We start from the raw sequence: 15991 nt of genomic DNA, 5'->3' as shown, positions 1-15991 counted from the left end.
CTCTCTCCCCACCCCCCCCCTCCCCTGGCTTATCTCTCCACGCTTCAGGCTCTCTGCCTTTATTCCTGATGAAGGGCTTTTACCTGAAACGTCGATTTTGCTGGAGCTCCTCGATGCTGCCTGAATTACTGTGCTCTTCCAGCACCATTGATCCAGAATCTGGTTTCCAGCATCTGCAGTCATTGTTTTTACCCTGTGGTAACTACTACCCCAGTGTTAGCCACATCTAATTACGCAAAGCTGTTTAACGTGACTATCGATGTAAGTGATGTAGGTGTCTGTACTGTGCTCTTGTAGGAAGACGGAAAGATGACAGAAAGACCTATTGGGTATTTCTCCAGAAAACTGAACATTCATTCAAGAGCAGAAATTTTGAACAGTTGAGAAGGAGACTTCAATCTTGGTGTTGACGTTACAATATTTCAATGGCTAGGTTACCACTAACATATCTGAGACAATCATAAATACTGACCATAACTCTCTGACATTTGAGGAATGCCAGTCTGCTTAGATGGAGTTTGTTGTCTCAGTCATTCAATTTGAAAATTGTGCATGTGGCTGGATGAGAAAACATGACTGCCAACGCTTTGTCAAGACTTGAATGTGAAACAGAGGTGTTTCGCGGCAGGAGTAGAACAGATTGAAACAGCATGCAGTAGTGCATGTTTATAGTCAATGTATGTGTGTTGTAGTGTACTAACAATTTAAGATTAAGGGGTTTTAAAATGAAGCCATCTTTAGATATTGATGGTTCATTTCTCTAAATGGGGAGATGTGATGATGCTGCTTCTTTAACAAAGTTAGGTTATCCTTGTTTTTTTTTCCAGAGAGGTCATAAAAGACACAGACTTTGAAAAGACTAACTTTGAAGGGTTTTAGGGCCAATTTGATTCTAGCCATCAGATACTGCCTCAGGCAAAAGGCTATTAAGTTTAAAAAAACACTTGTAAATGAAAGGGGAGTGCCAGTTCTCACAGCTCACCTTTCTCTGGTTTGGTTTGGTATTTAGCTGTGGTTTTTGAAGCTGCTGGAAACAAAGAAGCAGGTCCATGTCGGTACTCTCTCGCTGACTTCTCTCCTGTAAGACCCTGTTTGATTTTATCTTTTAAGCCAAAGGGTGGTTATAGGGATTGTTGCAAATATTTGGAACAGCATCATTAAGTTGAGATGATCTGTTGGGTTTTTGGATAGGTTAAGTTATTACGTATTCTGTTCTTTTTGTTTGCATTTCATTTGATAATTGTAAATAAATTGCTTTGTTTAAAAATATGTAGTTTGACGAACCGTATCCTTCCTGGAATATCCATATTACAGCTGCTTAAAACAACTAGCAAAGTTAAGGTCTGGACTACTTTCGTGAAACTTGTGAGGAGGTCTGGCCTGGTCCATAACACTATCTGCACCCAGATCCCCATTTTCTGATGTGAACATGCGATATATGGAGCTTTGCATCGAGAATGCATCTCAGCACTTCTAGTCACAGCTGAAACTGTGAAATCTGGAGCTCAAGCTCATTTACCCAGTAATAGTTCCTGCACATGGGTTTGTTCATGTTTCTTGATTAAGCTGTCTTGCTAGACCTTACCTCATACTTTTAAGCTACTTCACTTAATATAACCTGAATCTTACATTATTTACTTAAATCTGGAGATTAGTAGAAAGTAGAAACTCTTTATCCTTACTCACAAATCAGCTTCCTTCTCTGCTTCTAAGTTCTGTCTTGCCCTCTGCCAGGATATAAATTTGTTGTTAAAAAGTACTGGAGTTGAAGCACAGTCCTTAAAGCAGCTGCTCAGTAATTAATCAATCAATTCAAAAATTCCTGTATTATCACGAGACTTCTTTTCTTTTCTCCTCACACTATTTTATCTGGTGTCTGCTCCCTCTCTCTTACAACCTGTTGACTGTTTGTGGATTCTCCTGTCAGTCACCAGCACATAAGAGTAACAGTCATCTCACTCACTTTTAGTTGGTGGTGACTGTCTCCCAAGTCCTCATCTCGGTCAATGTTTATACAATATTTGCCATCATTAACAATGCTGATGCAGTTCTTTCCTTACTCAGGGTAAATGAACACCAATAAGAAATATTTAATTAAGGTACTCAACATCTACTTCATTCTAAGTCCTAGCACAGTTATTAGCAGTGCTAACTTTAATTGGTATAGGAAGAAATGATAGATTGTTTCATAAATGTTCCTGTGACATTGAGAGGCATAATCAGATAGCAATTTTGATTTTTTTTATATATAAAATGCCTGTCCCCTCAATTTTTAAAAAAATTCTAATTCCTCGGTTTAGAGACATGTAATATGTCTCTTTTTATTCTGCTTAGCTTTTAATCACTTGTTCTTTTTTCATTAAGTATAAATGGGGAATCTTTAAAATTTCCTATAGCCATCATCTACTGGATAGTGGAATTTATCTGAATTAAATTTCAGCTATCATTCCTCAGCCTACTGGTCCAGTTGCTCTCGATCCCATTGTACTCTCTCGGATAGCCTTCTTCACTACCCACGTACTGCCAATTTTGGTGTCATCCGCAAACTTACTAACCATGTCTCCAATCTTCAAATCCAAATCTCCAAAACCAAAAATCAGCAGTAAGTTTAGCTTCCCTTTAAAATTCTTGTTAAAAAAATCTTAAGTTACAAGTTCTCTCTGATGCCTGAAAACTCTTACAATAATCACAGAATTCAATGTGCAAAGGAAAATGTCTATGGTGATTTTAGTTAACAATGAAGTTTATTTTAATGTGTACACAGAATAAAAGGAGAAAGAAAAATCAGATGTTGAACCTGCAGTCACATGTATTGCTTTCAGTGCCAGTTGAAATCACATCAAACTTACAAAAACACCAAACTATGAGATTCAGCAACACAATATCAATGTCAGTACAAATTATAGACTAATGTAATGTCTCTCCTAATGGGTCATGACAAGATCAAAGTATCTACTTCTGTGATCTCACCAGCTTTCAAGATATTGATGAAATAATAAACATGGAAAATTCAAACTCTACTCATTTTCAACAACAGTTTACAGTGCTTCCAGAAGCTTCCAGCTCTTATTACACATTATACCCTTTCACCTAGCATGTGACAAAATATGAAGTCAACTAGGATAATATATCATAGAAACTAGTCTACTTATAGAATATTTTCAATTTATTTCTATTACTCTAAATACTGAAAACCATAATTTAACAATCTGGGAATATTATTTAGAACCAAACAAGAGGGCGACTGAGAGGGAGAGGCATCACTTCGGTGCATACATTACAGCCTGGAAGCAGTCAACTGCACTGATCATTGTGGGCCTGGTATCAAGGAATGCTGAAGGCCAAACAGTATATCACTGAAAATGTTTCCCCCCCTTCCCATCTCTTCCAACCTAAACAAAACCGGGTGAGGATGGTTAGAGAGATTTGCTATTGGACTTGTTGGTAGGAGAATAAGTAATAAGCTTTGGAGAGCAGTGGCTCAGCAAAAATGTACTGACAATCTCAGGTAAAGTCCTTTAACTTTATTCTTTAGTCTTACAGAAGCTGAGATCACTAACTATCTGAGGAAGAAGCAGCGCTCTGAAATCTTGTACTTTCAAATAAACCTTTTGGGACTATAACCTGGCGTTAAGAGATTTTTAGCAGTCACATGTTTCTCCTGCAGGATGTGGGAGCTCAGGAAGACTCCCATCGGCCTTGATGACTATAGAAATTGGAAATGCACCCAGCTGCAGCTTCTGGGAGACAGTGTTAGGGAGCTGGATGGAGTCAGGATCATTCAAGATGCTGAGCGCTTCATAGAGTTTTACTGAGGTGTTCACACCTACGGTGCAGGCAGAGAGTAGCTGGGTGACCACCAGGAAAGGCAAAGGGAGTAAGCAGAGAATGCAGGAATTCCTTGTGGCCATTCCCATTGAAAATGAGTATACTGTTTTGGATACCATTGGGGGCATGACCATTCAAGGGAAAGCAGCAGTAGCCAGCACTTTGACTGGCTCTATGGCACAGCGGGAAGGAGTAAAGATAGACAGGACCTTATTGATAGGAGACTCGATAGTCAGGGGGACAGACAGGAGATTCTGTGTCTGCAAATGGGAATCCAAGATGGTGTATTGCCTCCTGGGTGCCAGGGTCCAGGATGTCTTGAAGCAGCTGCAGAGTGTTCTCAAGGGAGAGGATGAGCAGCCAGAAGTCATTGTACACCTTGGCACAATGATATAGGTAAATAGGGATGAGGTCCTGCAAAAACAACAGGATAAGAACAGAAGGATATGGCAGCTGAATATTAGTGTGGCTAAAGAATTGTGCAGGGGTCAGGGATTCAAAATTTTAGATCATTGGGATCTTTTCTGGGGCAGAGGTGACCTGTTCATGAGGGATGGGTTGCACCTGAACTGGAGGGAGAACCAATATCTTGGCAATCAGGTTTGTTAGTGTTGCAAGAGAGGGTTTAAACTAGATTTGCAGGGGGACAGGAATCCTCCATAGCAGGGAGGCAAGTGTGAGGCTGGAACGAGGTATGATAATCAGAAATAGTAAGGTGAAGAGACAGGTCAGGCTGGAACACAACAGCAAGCAAGGAATACCTGTTGGATTAAACTGTATCTATTTCAATGCAAGAAGACTGACAGGTAAGGCTGATGAATTCAGGGCATAGAAAAGTACATGGGACTGGGATATTATAGCCATTACAGAAACATGGCTAAGGGAGGTACAGAACTGGCATCTTAATGTGCCAGGGTACAGGTGCTTTAGGCGGGACAGTGGTGGGTGGAAAGAGGGGAGGAGGAGTTCCAGTTTTGATTACGGGGAGTATCTCAGTAGTAATCAGAGATGAATAACTGAAGGATTATCCAGTGAGGCTTTGTGGGTGGAGCTAAGAAATAAGGGGATGGTGGCTTTATTGGGGTTGTACTATAGACCTCCAAATAGCCAACGGGAATTAAAAGGAACAAATTTACAGGGAGACTGAGGAGACCTACAGGAGCAATAGGGTTATCACAGTAGGGGATTTTAACTTTCCTAACATAGACTGGGACTGCCATAGCGTTATGGTCTTAGATGGAGTGGGATTTGTTAAGTTTGTTCAGGAAAACTTCCTCAAACAGTACTTAGAGAGTCCTACTCGGGAAGGGATAAAACTCAACCTACTCTTGGGAAATGGGGCAGGATGGGTGACTGAGGTAACAGTGGTGGGGAGCACTTTAGGACCAGTAACCATAGTTCTATTAATTTTTTAAAAAGTTATGGAGAGGGACAAAACTGGACCACAGGTTCAAGTTCCAAATGGGGGTAAGGCAAATTTTGGTGGAATTAGACAGGAACTTGTAGGGCTTGATTGGAGTTGTTTGTAGGCAAAGGGACCTCCAGCAAGTGGGAGGCCTTTAAAAGTGAGATAGCTAGAGTTCAAGGTCTATATGTTCCTGTGAGGGTGAAGGGCAAGTTTGGCAGGATTAGGGAACCCTGGATGATAAGAGATATTGAGGCTTTGACCAGAAAAAAGGAGGCATGGCTCAGGGTAAAGGCAGCTGGGATCAAGAAAATCCCTGAAGGTACACAGGGAATACAGGAGATTACTGAAGAAGAAAATCAGAAGGGCAAAAAGAGGGCACGAGATAGCCTTGGCTGAGAATATTAGGGTGAATCTAAAGAGGTTCTTTAAGTATATTTAACAAAAAAGAATAACGAGAGAACAGAACCCTCCCCCAAGGACCAAAGAAGACACATATGTGTAGAACCGCAGGAGATGGGTGACGTCCTCAATGAATACTTCAGCTCTGTACTTACTGTGGAGAAAGACCAGAAGACTTGCGATCTTGGGGAAGTTAGTGGTGATATTTCGGAGACAGTCCATTTCACAGTATAGAATGTACAAAGGACCTGACCAGATATATCCAAGATCATTACAAGAGGGGAGAGAAGAAATTGTGGGGGCGCTAGCTGATATTTTTGCATCACGGGTGAGGTCCCAGGAGACTGGAAAGTAGCAAATGCTGTGTCCTTATTCAAGGAAGGCTGCAAAGAAAAATGTGGGAAGTATAGACCAGTAAACCTAACATCTGTGGTACTTAAGTTACTTGAGAAGATTTTGAGAAGTAAGAGATAAGGCATTTGGAAAGACGGGGTTTGACTAGGAGCAGTCAGCATGGCTTTGTGCATGTAAGATCATGCCTCAAAAATTTGTTAGAGTTCTTTGATGAAGTGACCAGGAGGATTCACAAGGGCAGGGCGGTAGACGTAGTATGTATGGATTTCAGTAAGGCCTTTCATAAGGTTCCACATGGTAGGCTGCTCTGGAAGGTTAGATTGCATGGAATCCAGGGGGAGCTGGCAAATTGGATACATGATTGGCTTGTTGGTAGGAAAAAGAGGGTAATAGTGGAAGGATGCTTGTTGGACTGGAGGCCTGTGACGAGTGGAGTGCCTCAGGCATTGGTGCTGGGCCCATTAATGTTTGTTACTTCTATCAATGACTTGGATGAGAATGTACAAGGCATGATTACTAAGTTTGTAGATAACACTAAAATAGGTGGTATTATGGACAGTGAGGAAGGTTATCAGAAATTGCAGCAGGACCTTGATCAGCTGGGAAAGTGGGATGAGAATGGGCAAATGGAGTTTAATTCAGATAAATGTGAGGTCTTGCATTTTGGAAAGTCAAATCAAGGTAGGGCTTTCATGGTGAATGGTAGGGCCTTAAGGAGGGTAGTGGAACAGAGAGATCTTGGAGTTCAGGTGCACAGTTCTCTGAAACTAGAGTCACAGGCAGACAGGGCAGTGAAAAGAAGGCTTTTGGCACACCGGCCTTCATCAGTCAGGGCATTGAGTATAGAAGTTGGGAAGTTATATTGCAGTTGTGCAGGACATTGGTGAGGCTGCACTTCGAGTATTATGTCCAGTTTTTGTCACCTTGATATAGGAAGGATGTTATTCAACTGAAAAGACTGCAGAAGAAATTTACAAGGACTTAAGGGTCTGAGTTCTAGGGAGAGGTTGGTCAAGCTAGAACTTTTGTTTTCTTCAGAGCATAGAAGAAAAGGGGAATTTTTAGAAGTGTATAATTACATGAAAGGCATAAATTGGGTGAATGCACTCAATCTTTCTCTCAAGTTTGGGGATCAAGGAGCAGAGGGTATCAGTTTAAGGTTAGACGGGAAAGAATAAAAGGGAACCTGAGGGACAACTCTCTTACATAGAGTGCGGTACATATGTGGAATGAGCTGCCAGAGGAAGTGGTTGAGGTGTGTACATTATCAACATTTAAAAGGCATTTGGACAAATACACAGATAGGAAAGGTTTAGAAGGATATGGGCTAAGTGCAGGGAAATGGGGTTATTTGTGAATAGACATTTTGGTCAGCATGGACCAGCTTGGGCCAAAGGGCCTGTCTGTGTGCTGTACGTCTGTAATCCTCTATAAACTGCGAATAATTTGATAGCAGTAGTCTGAATGCCAAGTAAGAGAAGAAAGACATGAAGAAAAAGCTAACAGGCATAAACATGCAACAAAATGAGGCAATGTTATGACTTAAAAATTGGCGAAATCAATATTGAGCCTGGAATTGTCATGATTGTAACATGTTCACAAATTATCCAAAAATGATCTACTATCTATGCATGCTCTATTAGCAAAAATAACAGCAAGGTTTTTTTTTAAACATTGTTTTGACAGGATTGGCAGCACTGTTATTCTGTGAAATCAACAATGTCATGTATTTGCATGTGCAAACAAACACTAATTCAAAAACTCCTCTGTTCTTACAGTCTGCTGCTGACATCTTTGTGAATCGGAATCATTAGTAATCGCTGAACTGATAAAAGTTTCTCCTCTATATCCTTGCTAAAAATCACCATGCTCTGAAGTGCAACTAGAACATAGAAGAATACAGCGCAGTACAGGCCCTTTGGCCCTCGATGTTGCGCCGATCCAAGCCCACCTAACCTACACTAGCCCACTATCCTCCATATGCCTATCCAATGCCCGCTTAAATGCCCATAATGAGGGAGAGTCCACCACTGCTACTGGCAGGGCATTCCATGAACTCACGACTCGCTGAGTAAAGAACCTACCCCTAACATCTGTCCTATACCTACCCCCCCTTAATTTAAAGCTATGTCCCCTTGTAATAGCTGACTCCATATGTGGAAAAAGATTCTCACTGTCGACCCTATCTAAACCCCTAATCATCTTATACACCTCAATTAAGTCACCCCTAAACCTTCTTTTCTCCAATGAAAACAACCCCAAGTGCCTCAGCCTTTCCTCATACGTTCTTTCTACCATACCAGGCAATATCCTGGTAAACCTCCTCTGCACCCGTTCCAGTGCCTCCACATCCTTCCTATAGTATGGCGACCAAAACTGCACACAATACTCCAGATACTAGGTTCATAATATACTGTCATCAAGGTGTTTAGCAACCTCCATAACCCAGAAAAACTCATGTTATATTTGACTCATGCTAAATTTTCCTATGATAAGAAGTTCCATCATTTAAAATACCAAAAATATGTTTGCTTATGCTGTTTCAATTTATAATTGGTATGTATCAATCTTTATTGCAGTTACTGTAAAATTTATAATTGAACATTAAGCAGTGCATTTTACTTTTAGGTCTCCGTCTTGAGAATTGGGTGCTTACTCTGCTTGGTAACATCACTGTTAATGAATGCCTGAAGATCCCCTTGACTTGGCATTAGGTTCAAACCAACATTAGGACAGGCAAAAAAATGCCACAGGCAATATCAAACCTTGTTGGCAGCTTTACTACAGGTCAGCTGCAAGCTCCAGTGTTTTGCCGCTGACACAAAATCTGAGCCACTGTTTCGTAATCATCGAACTACTCCTTAGATTTCAGGTCATTATGAACCAAAGGTAATGTCAAGAGAAGCAGCATAATCCATTTATTTTTAAATGCAAAGGTATACTTCCATGTTTTGCAAGATAACCACAGTAATTTTTCTTGCATCTTACAGTTGTTCGTAATTCTCAATATATATTTGTCTTACACATAGTACTTTATGAAATTTGGGAACTGTCTCTTTAACTTGAGGTAAACTGCAGCAATCAAAGTGCTCACATGGCTGACTAACTTCTGTACAACAACAAACCTGGCTCTTGTTTCTACAGTAAGCAAAAGTTGTGAGACTTGCTAAGATGGGGGAAGACATTTGCATTTCTGGACAACAGTAGTTGTGTTGTTGACTGTGGCTAGATTGCTATCTCAAAGTCTCATAGAATGGAGTTATCAATGTCAGTTTTCATAAATGGCTAAATTGTGATCTCTTTATCGAATTCTTTCACAGCATAGAGTTTGGGGTATACATGATGCTAATTTGTACTTCTACTCAGATACAAAGCTTTGGGGAAAACAAAATGTGCAGAAAGCCATTGTATTACTGGTAGGTTTTTGAGATACTTGGAAACTCTCAGTCTGCAGCCATCTATGAGGCAGCTCATACACTGAAGCAGAGAAAGCGATGACGCTATTGCTCACCAAAACGAATGGGGGTGGACGGTGCAAGGGGGGAGGCGGGGGGGGGCTCAGGCTCAGATTGAAAAGATCACGTTTGTGAGGGTTTAATAGGAGTTTGGAAGATCCACTTAGCTTGGGCACATGCAAGGTTATCTCCCACATTACCCCACTGCAAAGTTAGTTCTGGGATTTGGAGCTTGTGAAAGGACAAAAGGCCATCAGGAGCTGAGAACACCTTTAGGCTGGTTCCTTGAGAATGAAGTGTCTATTAAGATTCAAAATGGATAGCTATTTTCAGTCTTTTCAGAATTAAAAGAAGACAATTTCCTTGACAGTAGTTTAGAGTATTTGCAGCTGATAAAAGTAATGTAGATTCAATTGAGGAATGTAGTAATTTTCTTCAAACTTTACCTCTTAATTTAAGTTACCAAATTACCAAGTCTTAACAGGGATCATAGAAATGATAATAGCCACAAAAAACAACACATATTGCAAATTCAGAATCTCACTTTCTCCCAATATTCTTTTTCAAAAATAGAGTTTTGAATCATAAATGGCAAACAATCACAAAAAACAATAACATTACAAAGAATGAAGGTGACAGTAAACAATGCTGATCAAATTAACTTCTGATACAAATAATTAACTTAATACAGTCAACTGAAAGCTCAAATAAGCACCATTCTTACTCAGGACAGAGAATACTATAAGTAGATATGATTGTTATACTAATAAGCACTTGCTTACCTGTTTTCTGAAGGTAAGAGTGAAAGTAATGCTAATGCAGAAAGTTTTCGTCTCTCTGGCTGTGTAATGTTATCCATTCGATCAACCCACATCTCAATTATACTGCCAAGGATCTGATCCATCTAGAAAGAAAACCAGACTTAATTTATTTACAACCAAATGTTTTACTACTGGGGAGAGCGTGACAGTAAGGCTTTAAAAAAAAATATACGTTTAATATTTCAGAATTCCATTATCAAAGAGAACATGAACAATATACAGAACTAATATTGCATTTCTACTGGAGGATCTAGTCAAAATGGCATGAAAACCAAAAAAAATTGCTTCCAGACAATTCTAACGTGATGGATGGGCAGTCAGCATCTCTTTCATAATTATGATGGAATATGTAACATTTCTCAAATTGTCAAAGTGATAATACTGAATACATCAGAATAGAAGGTAGAAGCTAAATTTTCTTGCCAAACAAAGATAGCCTCACCAATGCTTTTTTCATTTTAGTACCAATGGAAAACAAAAATGTGTATGCCCACTGCTAAAACCGTTTATTAAAATTTCAGTTGCATTTTACTGGAAGTTGCCATAGTCTGAGCACCATGGCAAACTCTCTCATTGAAGAAAAACCTCAGCTGATGAGTTTAACCTGGAGGGTCACCAAGCCTCAGAGTGAGAGGCATGATTAAGGTAGAGCTTTCACAGTGACCATATTGGTATTGCAGATTTCACTTGTATTGTCAAAGACAGTACCTAAATTATCCATAATGTGGCATATGAAAACAAACTTAATTGTGATGCATGTTCAGTGAATTGAAAATATGCCAAATAAAAGGACATGGAAGATATAGTCTGTAGGGAAATAGATGGTGACATCTTGCAAAATGTCCAGATTACAGAGGAGGAAGTGCTGGATGTCTTGAAACGCATAAAGGTGGATAAATCCCCAGGAGCTGATCAGGCGTACCCTAGAACTCTATAGGAAACTAGGGAAGTGATTGCTGGGCCTCTCACTGAGATATTTGTATCATCGATAGTCACAAGTGAGGTGCTGGAAGACTGGAGGTTGGCAAACGTGGTGCCACTGTTTAAGAAGGGTGGTAAGGACAAGCCAGGGAACTATAGACCAGTGAGCCTGATGTCGGTGCTGGGCAAGTTGTTGGAGGGAATCCTGAGGGACAGGATGTACATGTATTTGGAAAGACAAGGCTTTGTGCGTGGGAAATTATGTCTCACAAACTTGATTGAGGTTTTTGAAGAAGTAACAAAGAGGATAGCGGTAGATGTGATCTATATGGACTTCAGTAAGGGATTCAACAAGGTTCCCATTGGGAAACTGGTTAGCAAGGTTAGATTTCACAGAATACAGCAAGAACTAGCCATTTGGATACAGAACTGGCTCAAACATAGAAGGATTGGTGCCGGGTCCTCTACTTTTCGTCATTTATATAAATGATTTGGATATAAGCATAAGAGGTATAGTTAGTAAGTTTGCAGCTGACACCAAAATTGGAGGTGTAGTGGACAGTGAAGAAGGTTACCTCAGATTACAACAGGATCTTGATCAGATGGGCCAATGGGCTGAGAAGTGGCAGATGGAGTTTAATTCAGATAAATGGGAGGTACTGCATTTTGGGAAAGCAAATCTTAGTAGGACTTATACACTTAATGGTAAGGTCCTAGGGAGTGCTGCTGAACAAAGAGACCTTGGAGTGCAGGTTCATAGCTCCTTGAAAGTGGAGTCGCAGGTAGATAGGATAGTGAAGGCGGTGTTTGGTATGCTTTCCTTTATTGGTGAGAGTATTGAGTACAGGAGTTGGGAGGTCATATTGTGGCTGCACGGGACATTGGTTAGGCCACTGCTGGAATATTGCATGCAATTCTGGTCTCCTTCCTATCGGAAAGATGTTGTGAAACTTGAAAGGGTTCAGAAAAGATTTACAAGGATGTTGCCAGGGCTGGAGGATTTGAGCTATAGGGATAGGCTGAACAGTCTGGGGTTGTTTTCCCTGGAGCGTTGGAGGCTGAGGGGTGACCTTATAGAGGTTTACAAAATTATGAGGGGCATGGATAGGGATAAATAGACAAAGTCATTTCCCTGGGATAGAGCAGCCCATAACTAGACGGCATAGATTCAGGGTGAGAGGGGAAAGGTATAAAAAAGTCCTACTCAGATTTGCTTTCCCAAAATGAAGCACCTCCCATTTATCTGAATAAAACTCCATCTGCCACTTCTTAGCCTTTGCCCATCTGATCAAGATCCTGTTGTAATCTGAGGTAACCTACACTGTCCACTACACCTCCAATTTTGGTGACATCTGCAAACTTACTAACTATACCTCTTATGCTCACATCCAAATCATTTTTATTCCCTCACGGGATCTGGCTAGGCTAACATTCATTGCCCTCGTTGCCTAGAGAGCTATTAAGTCATAGAATCATAGAATGCCTACAGTGTGGAAACAGGCAATTCGCCCCAACAAGTCCACACCAACTCTCCGAAGAGTAACCCATGCCCTTATCCGATTACTCTACATTTACCCCAACTAATGTACCTAACCCACACCTCCCTGAACACTATGGACAATTTAGCATGGCCAATTCACCTTATCTGCAGATTTCTGGATTGTGGGAGAAACCGGAGCACCCAGAGGAAACCCATGCAGACACGAAGAGAATGTGCAAACTCCACGCAGACAGTTGCCCATGGTTGCAATTGAACTCGGGTCCCTGGTGTTGTGAGGCAGCAGTGCTAATCACTGAGCCCCGGTGTGGACCCTGCATTGCTGCGGGTCTGGAGTCATACAGAGTCCAGACGAGGTAAGGATGCCAAAAACTAAAAGAACTCCAGATGCTGGAAATCTGCAACAAAAACAGAAATTGCTGGAAAATCTCAGGAGGTTTGGCAGCATCGGTGGAGAGAAATCAGAGTTAATGTTTCAGGTTCAGTGACCACTCTTCAGTTAAGGATGGCAGTTTCCTACTCTAAAAGGATATTTGTGAACCAGATGGGATTTTCCAACCATTTCCACTGATTTAATTGCCTGAGAAAATGCAACATTTATTTTAATTTTAAAACTCATTATGCATTTAATAACTTTTTAATTCTCTTTATGAAAGTTTACTTTAATTTTCAGATTTCAGTATTATTCAATAAAGCAACAGTCCTTTCAAAATGCAATTTCCCTTTCTTCATACTGCCTACCTCCATCCTCTCACACATACCATTAATAACCCTTGACCTAACTTCTTAAAAACTCTTGTTAAGAATCCCTGAGCTCATTGCCATATTTACTTCCACTGTTCCAACACCCTCATGAGTGATTTCAGTGGCCTGTTGTGGGCGCAAGTAACGACACATTTAGATTAGACAAATTTCCAATTCTGCGTGGTCCACTTATTACCATCAATTTTGTTGTAAGAATACATCTCTAAACTGTCTTTTATGAATTTTTTAAAAATACCAAGATATAATAACAAGACTGTAATTTTTTTTAGCAATGTCGGGTTTATTGGCAAGTAATAATCAGAGGATGTTAGCTCTTTGAATAAGTGCAGTCAGGAACAAGGATCTACAAGATAATAGTTTTAAAGTTTTTGTTACTGTATGAGATTAAACTTCTCTGTAGATCAGACTACATTAGCTTACTCTGCAGCACAAATCTCTGTTGCAAACCCAGTGTGTAGAAAACACTGCACAAGTACCTACTAGGTGACTTACAAAGCAGACTCTATTTGGATTAATTCAATCTTATAATATTGCCAAATTTCACCAACGAAATAAATGCAGTTTTGGGAATGGCCTACAAACGACTTCAAGGATTGGCCACATGGACCAGTGACAACAAAACCAAAGTGCACTACTAGTGAGTAGCATGAGTAATCTTTTTCACATGGGAATTCACAATATTGAGTGGATCTCAGCCAAACTATTATATGCAGTCTCCAAGGTAATCTAGTATGTTGCAACTTTCATAGCTTTAGAAAGTTCCAAAGTGCTCTGCTGCCAATTACTTTTAAAGTAGATTTGTTCTGAATAACAGAAACTGCAATCAGAGGTGATAGAACTAAGCAATCCTATAACGAATGGATTATACCTAAGTTCTGCAATTCTGCCACATCCAGTCATGAATGGTGCTGGACAATTAAATAAATCACTAGCAGAGGAAAAGGCTCCACAATATCCCCATCCCTAATGATAGAGTCATAGAGATGTACAGCATGGAAACAGACCCTTCAGTCCAACTTATCCATGCCGACCAGATATTCCAACCAATCTAGTCGTACCTGCCAGCACACGGCCCACATCCCTCCAAATCCTTCCTATTCATATGCCCATCCAAATGCCTTTTAAATGTTGCAATTGTACTAGTCTCCACCGCTTCCTCTGGTAGCTCATTCCATACACGTACCACCCTCTGTGTGGAAAGGTTGCCCCTTAGGTCTCTTTTATATCTTTCCCCTCTCACCCTAAACCTATGCCCTCTAGTTCTGCCCACGTCTATTTACCCTATCAATGCCAATCATAATTTTATAAACCTCTATAAGGTCACCCCTCAGCCTCCGACGCTCCAGGGAAAACAACCCCAGCCTATTCTGCCTCTCCCTATAGCTCAAATCCTCCAACCCTGGCAACATCCTTGTAAATCTTTTCTGAATCCTTTCAAGTTTCACAACATCTTTCCGATAGGAAGGAGACCAGAAGTGCACGCAATATTCCAACAGTGGCCTAACCAATGTCCTGTACAGCCACAACATGATCTCCCAACTCCTGTACTCAATACTCTGACCAATAAAAAAAAGCATACTAAACGCCTTCTGCACTCTCTTATCTACCTGTGACTCTACTTTCAAGGAGCTATGAACCTGCACTCCAAGGTCTCTTTGGTCAGCAACACTCCCTAGGACCTTACCATTAAGTTGTTGTGGTTCTGTTCGCCAAGCTGGGAATTTGTGTTGCAGACATTTCGTCCCCTGTCTAGGTGACATCTACGGTGCTTGGGAGCCTCCTGTGAAGCGCTTCTGTGATGTTTCCTCTGGCATTTATAATGATTTGTACCTGCTGCTTCTGGTTGTCAGTTCCAGCTGTCCGCTGCAGTAGCCGGTATATTGGGTCCAGGTCAATGTGCTTATTGATTGAAACTGTGGATGAGTGCCATGCCTCTAGGAATTCCCTGGCTGTTCTCTGTTTGGCTTGTCCTATAATAGTAGTGTTGTCCCAGTCGAACTCGTGTTGCTTGTCATGAGTGTGTGGCTACTAAGGATAGCTGGTCATGTCGTTTAGTAGCCACACACTCAGATGACAAGCAACACCACTCTCCCATGGGGAACCTTGCCCAATGATGGAAGAGCTCAAAACATCAGTGCAAATGGCTGAAGCATTCACGGCAATATTCAGCCAGAAGTGCCAAATGGATGATCCATCTTGGTTTCCTCAAAGGTTCCTAGCATCACAGATGCCAGTCTTTAGCCAATTCAATTCACTCCATGCAATATCAAGAAACAGTTGGAGACACTGGATACAGCAAAGGCTATGGGTTCTGAGAACATTCCAGTCATAGTACCTCAGTGTTGTCCTCCAGAACTTGCTGCTCACCTAGCCAAGCAGCTACAATACTGGAAGCTACTCGACAATGTGGAAAATTGCCCAGGGTATCCCCTGTACACAAAAAACAGGACAAATCCAACCCATCTAATTATCACCCTAGTTTACTCTCAATCATAAGTATCCTGATGGATGATGTCATCAACAGTGTTATCAAGCAACAGCT

The 15991-nt window shown here is 40.9% G+C and overlaps 1 protein-coding gene across 3 annotated transcripts in view; it reads right to left on the bottom strand.

The window, feature by feature from the left end:
* Nucleotides 1-15991, bottom strand: part of ipo11 (importin 11) — a 458122-nt gene that overhangs the window by 150683 nt on the left and 291448 nt on the right. For all 3 annotated transcript variants that reach the window (XM_043689423.1, XM_043689430.1, XM_043689427.1), the window contains exon 27: nt 10227-10348. In XM_043689423.1, coding sequence (XP_043545358.1) covers nt 10227-10348 — 122 coding nt within the window. The remainder of the gene's footprint in view (nt 1-10226; nt 10349-15991) is intronic.

Source organism: Chiloscyllium plagiosum, chromosome 1 (assembly GCF_004010195.1).
Source record: "Chiloscyllium plagiosum isolate BGI_BamShark_2017 chromosome 1, ASM401019v2, whole genome shotgun sequence".
NCBI classification, from domain to species: Eukaryota; Metazoa; Chordata; class Chondrichthyes; order Orectolobiformes; family Hemiscylliidae; genus Chiloscyllium; species Chiloscyllium plagiosum.
This window is presented reverse-complemented; position numbering and strand designations above follow the sequence as displayed.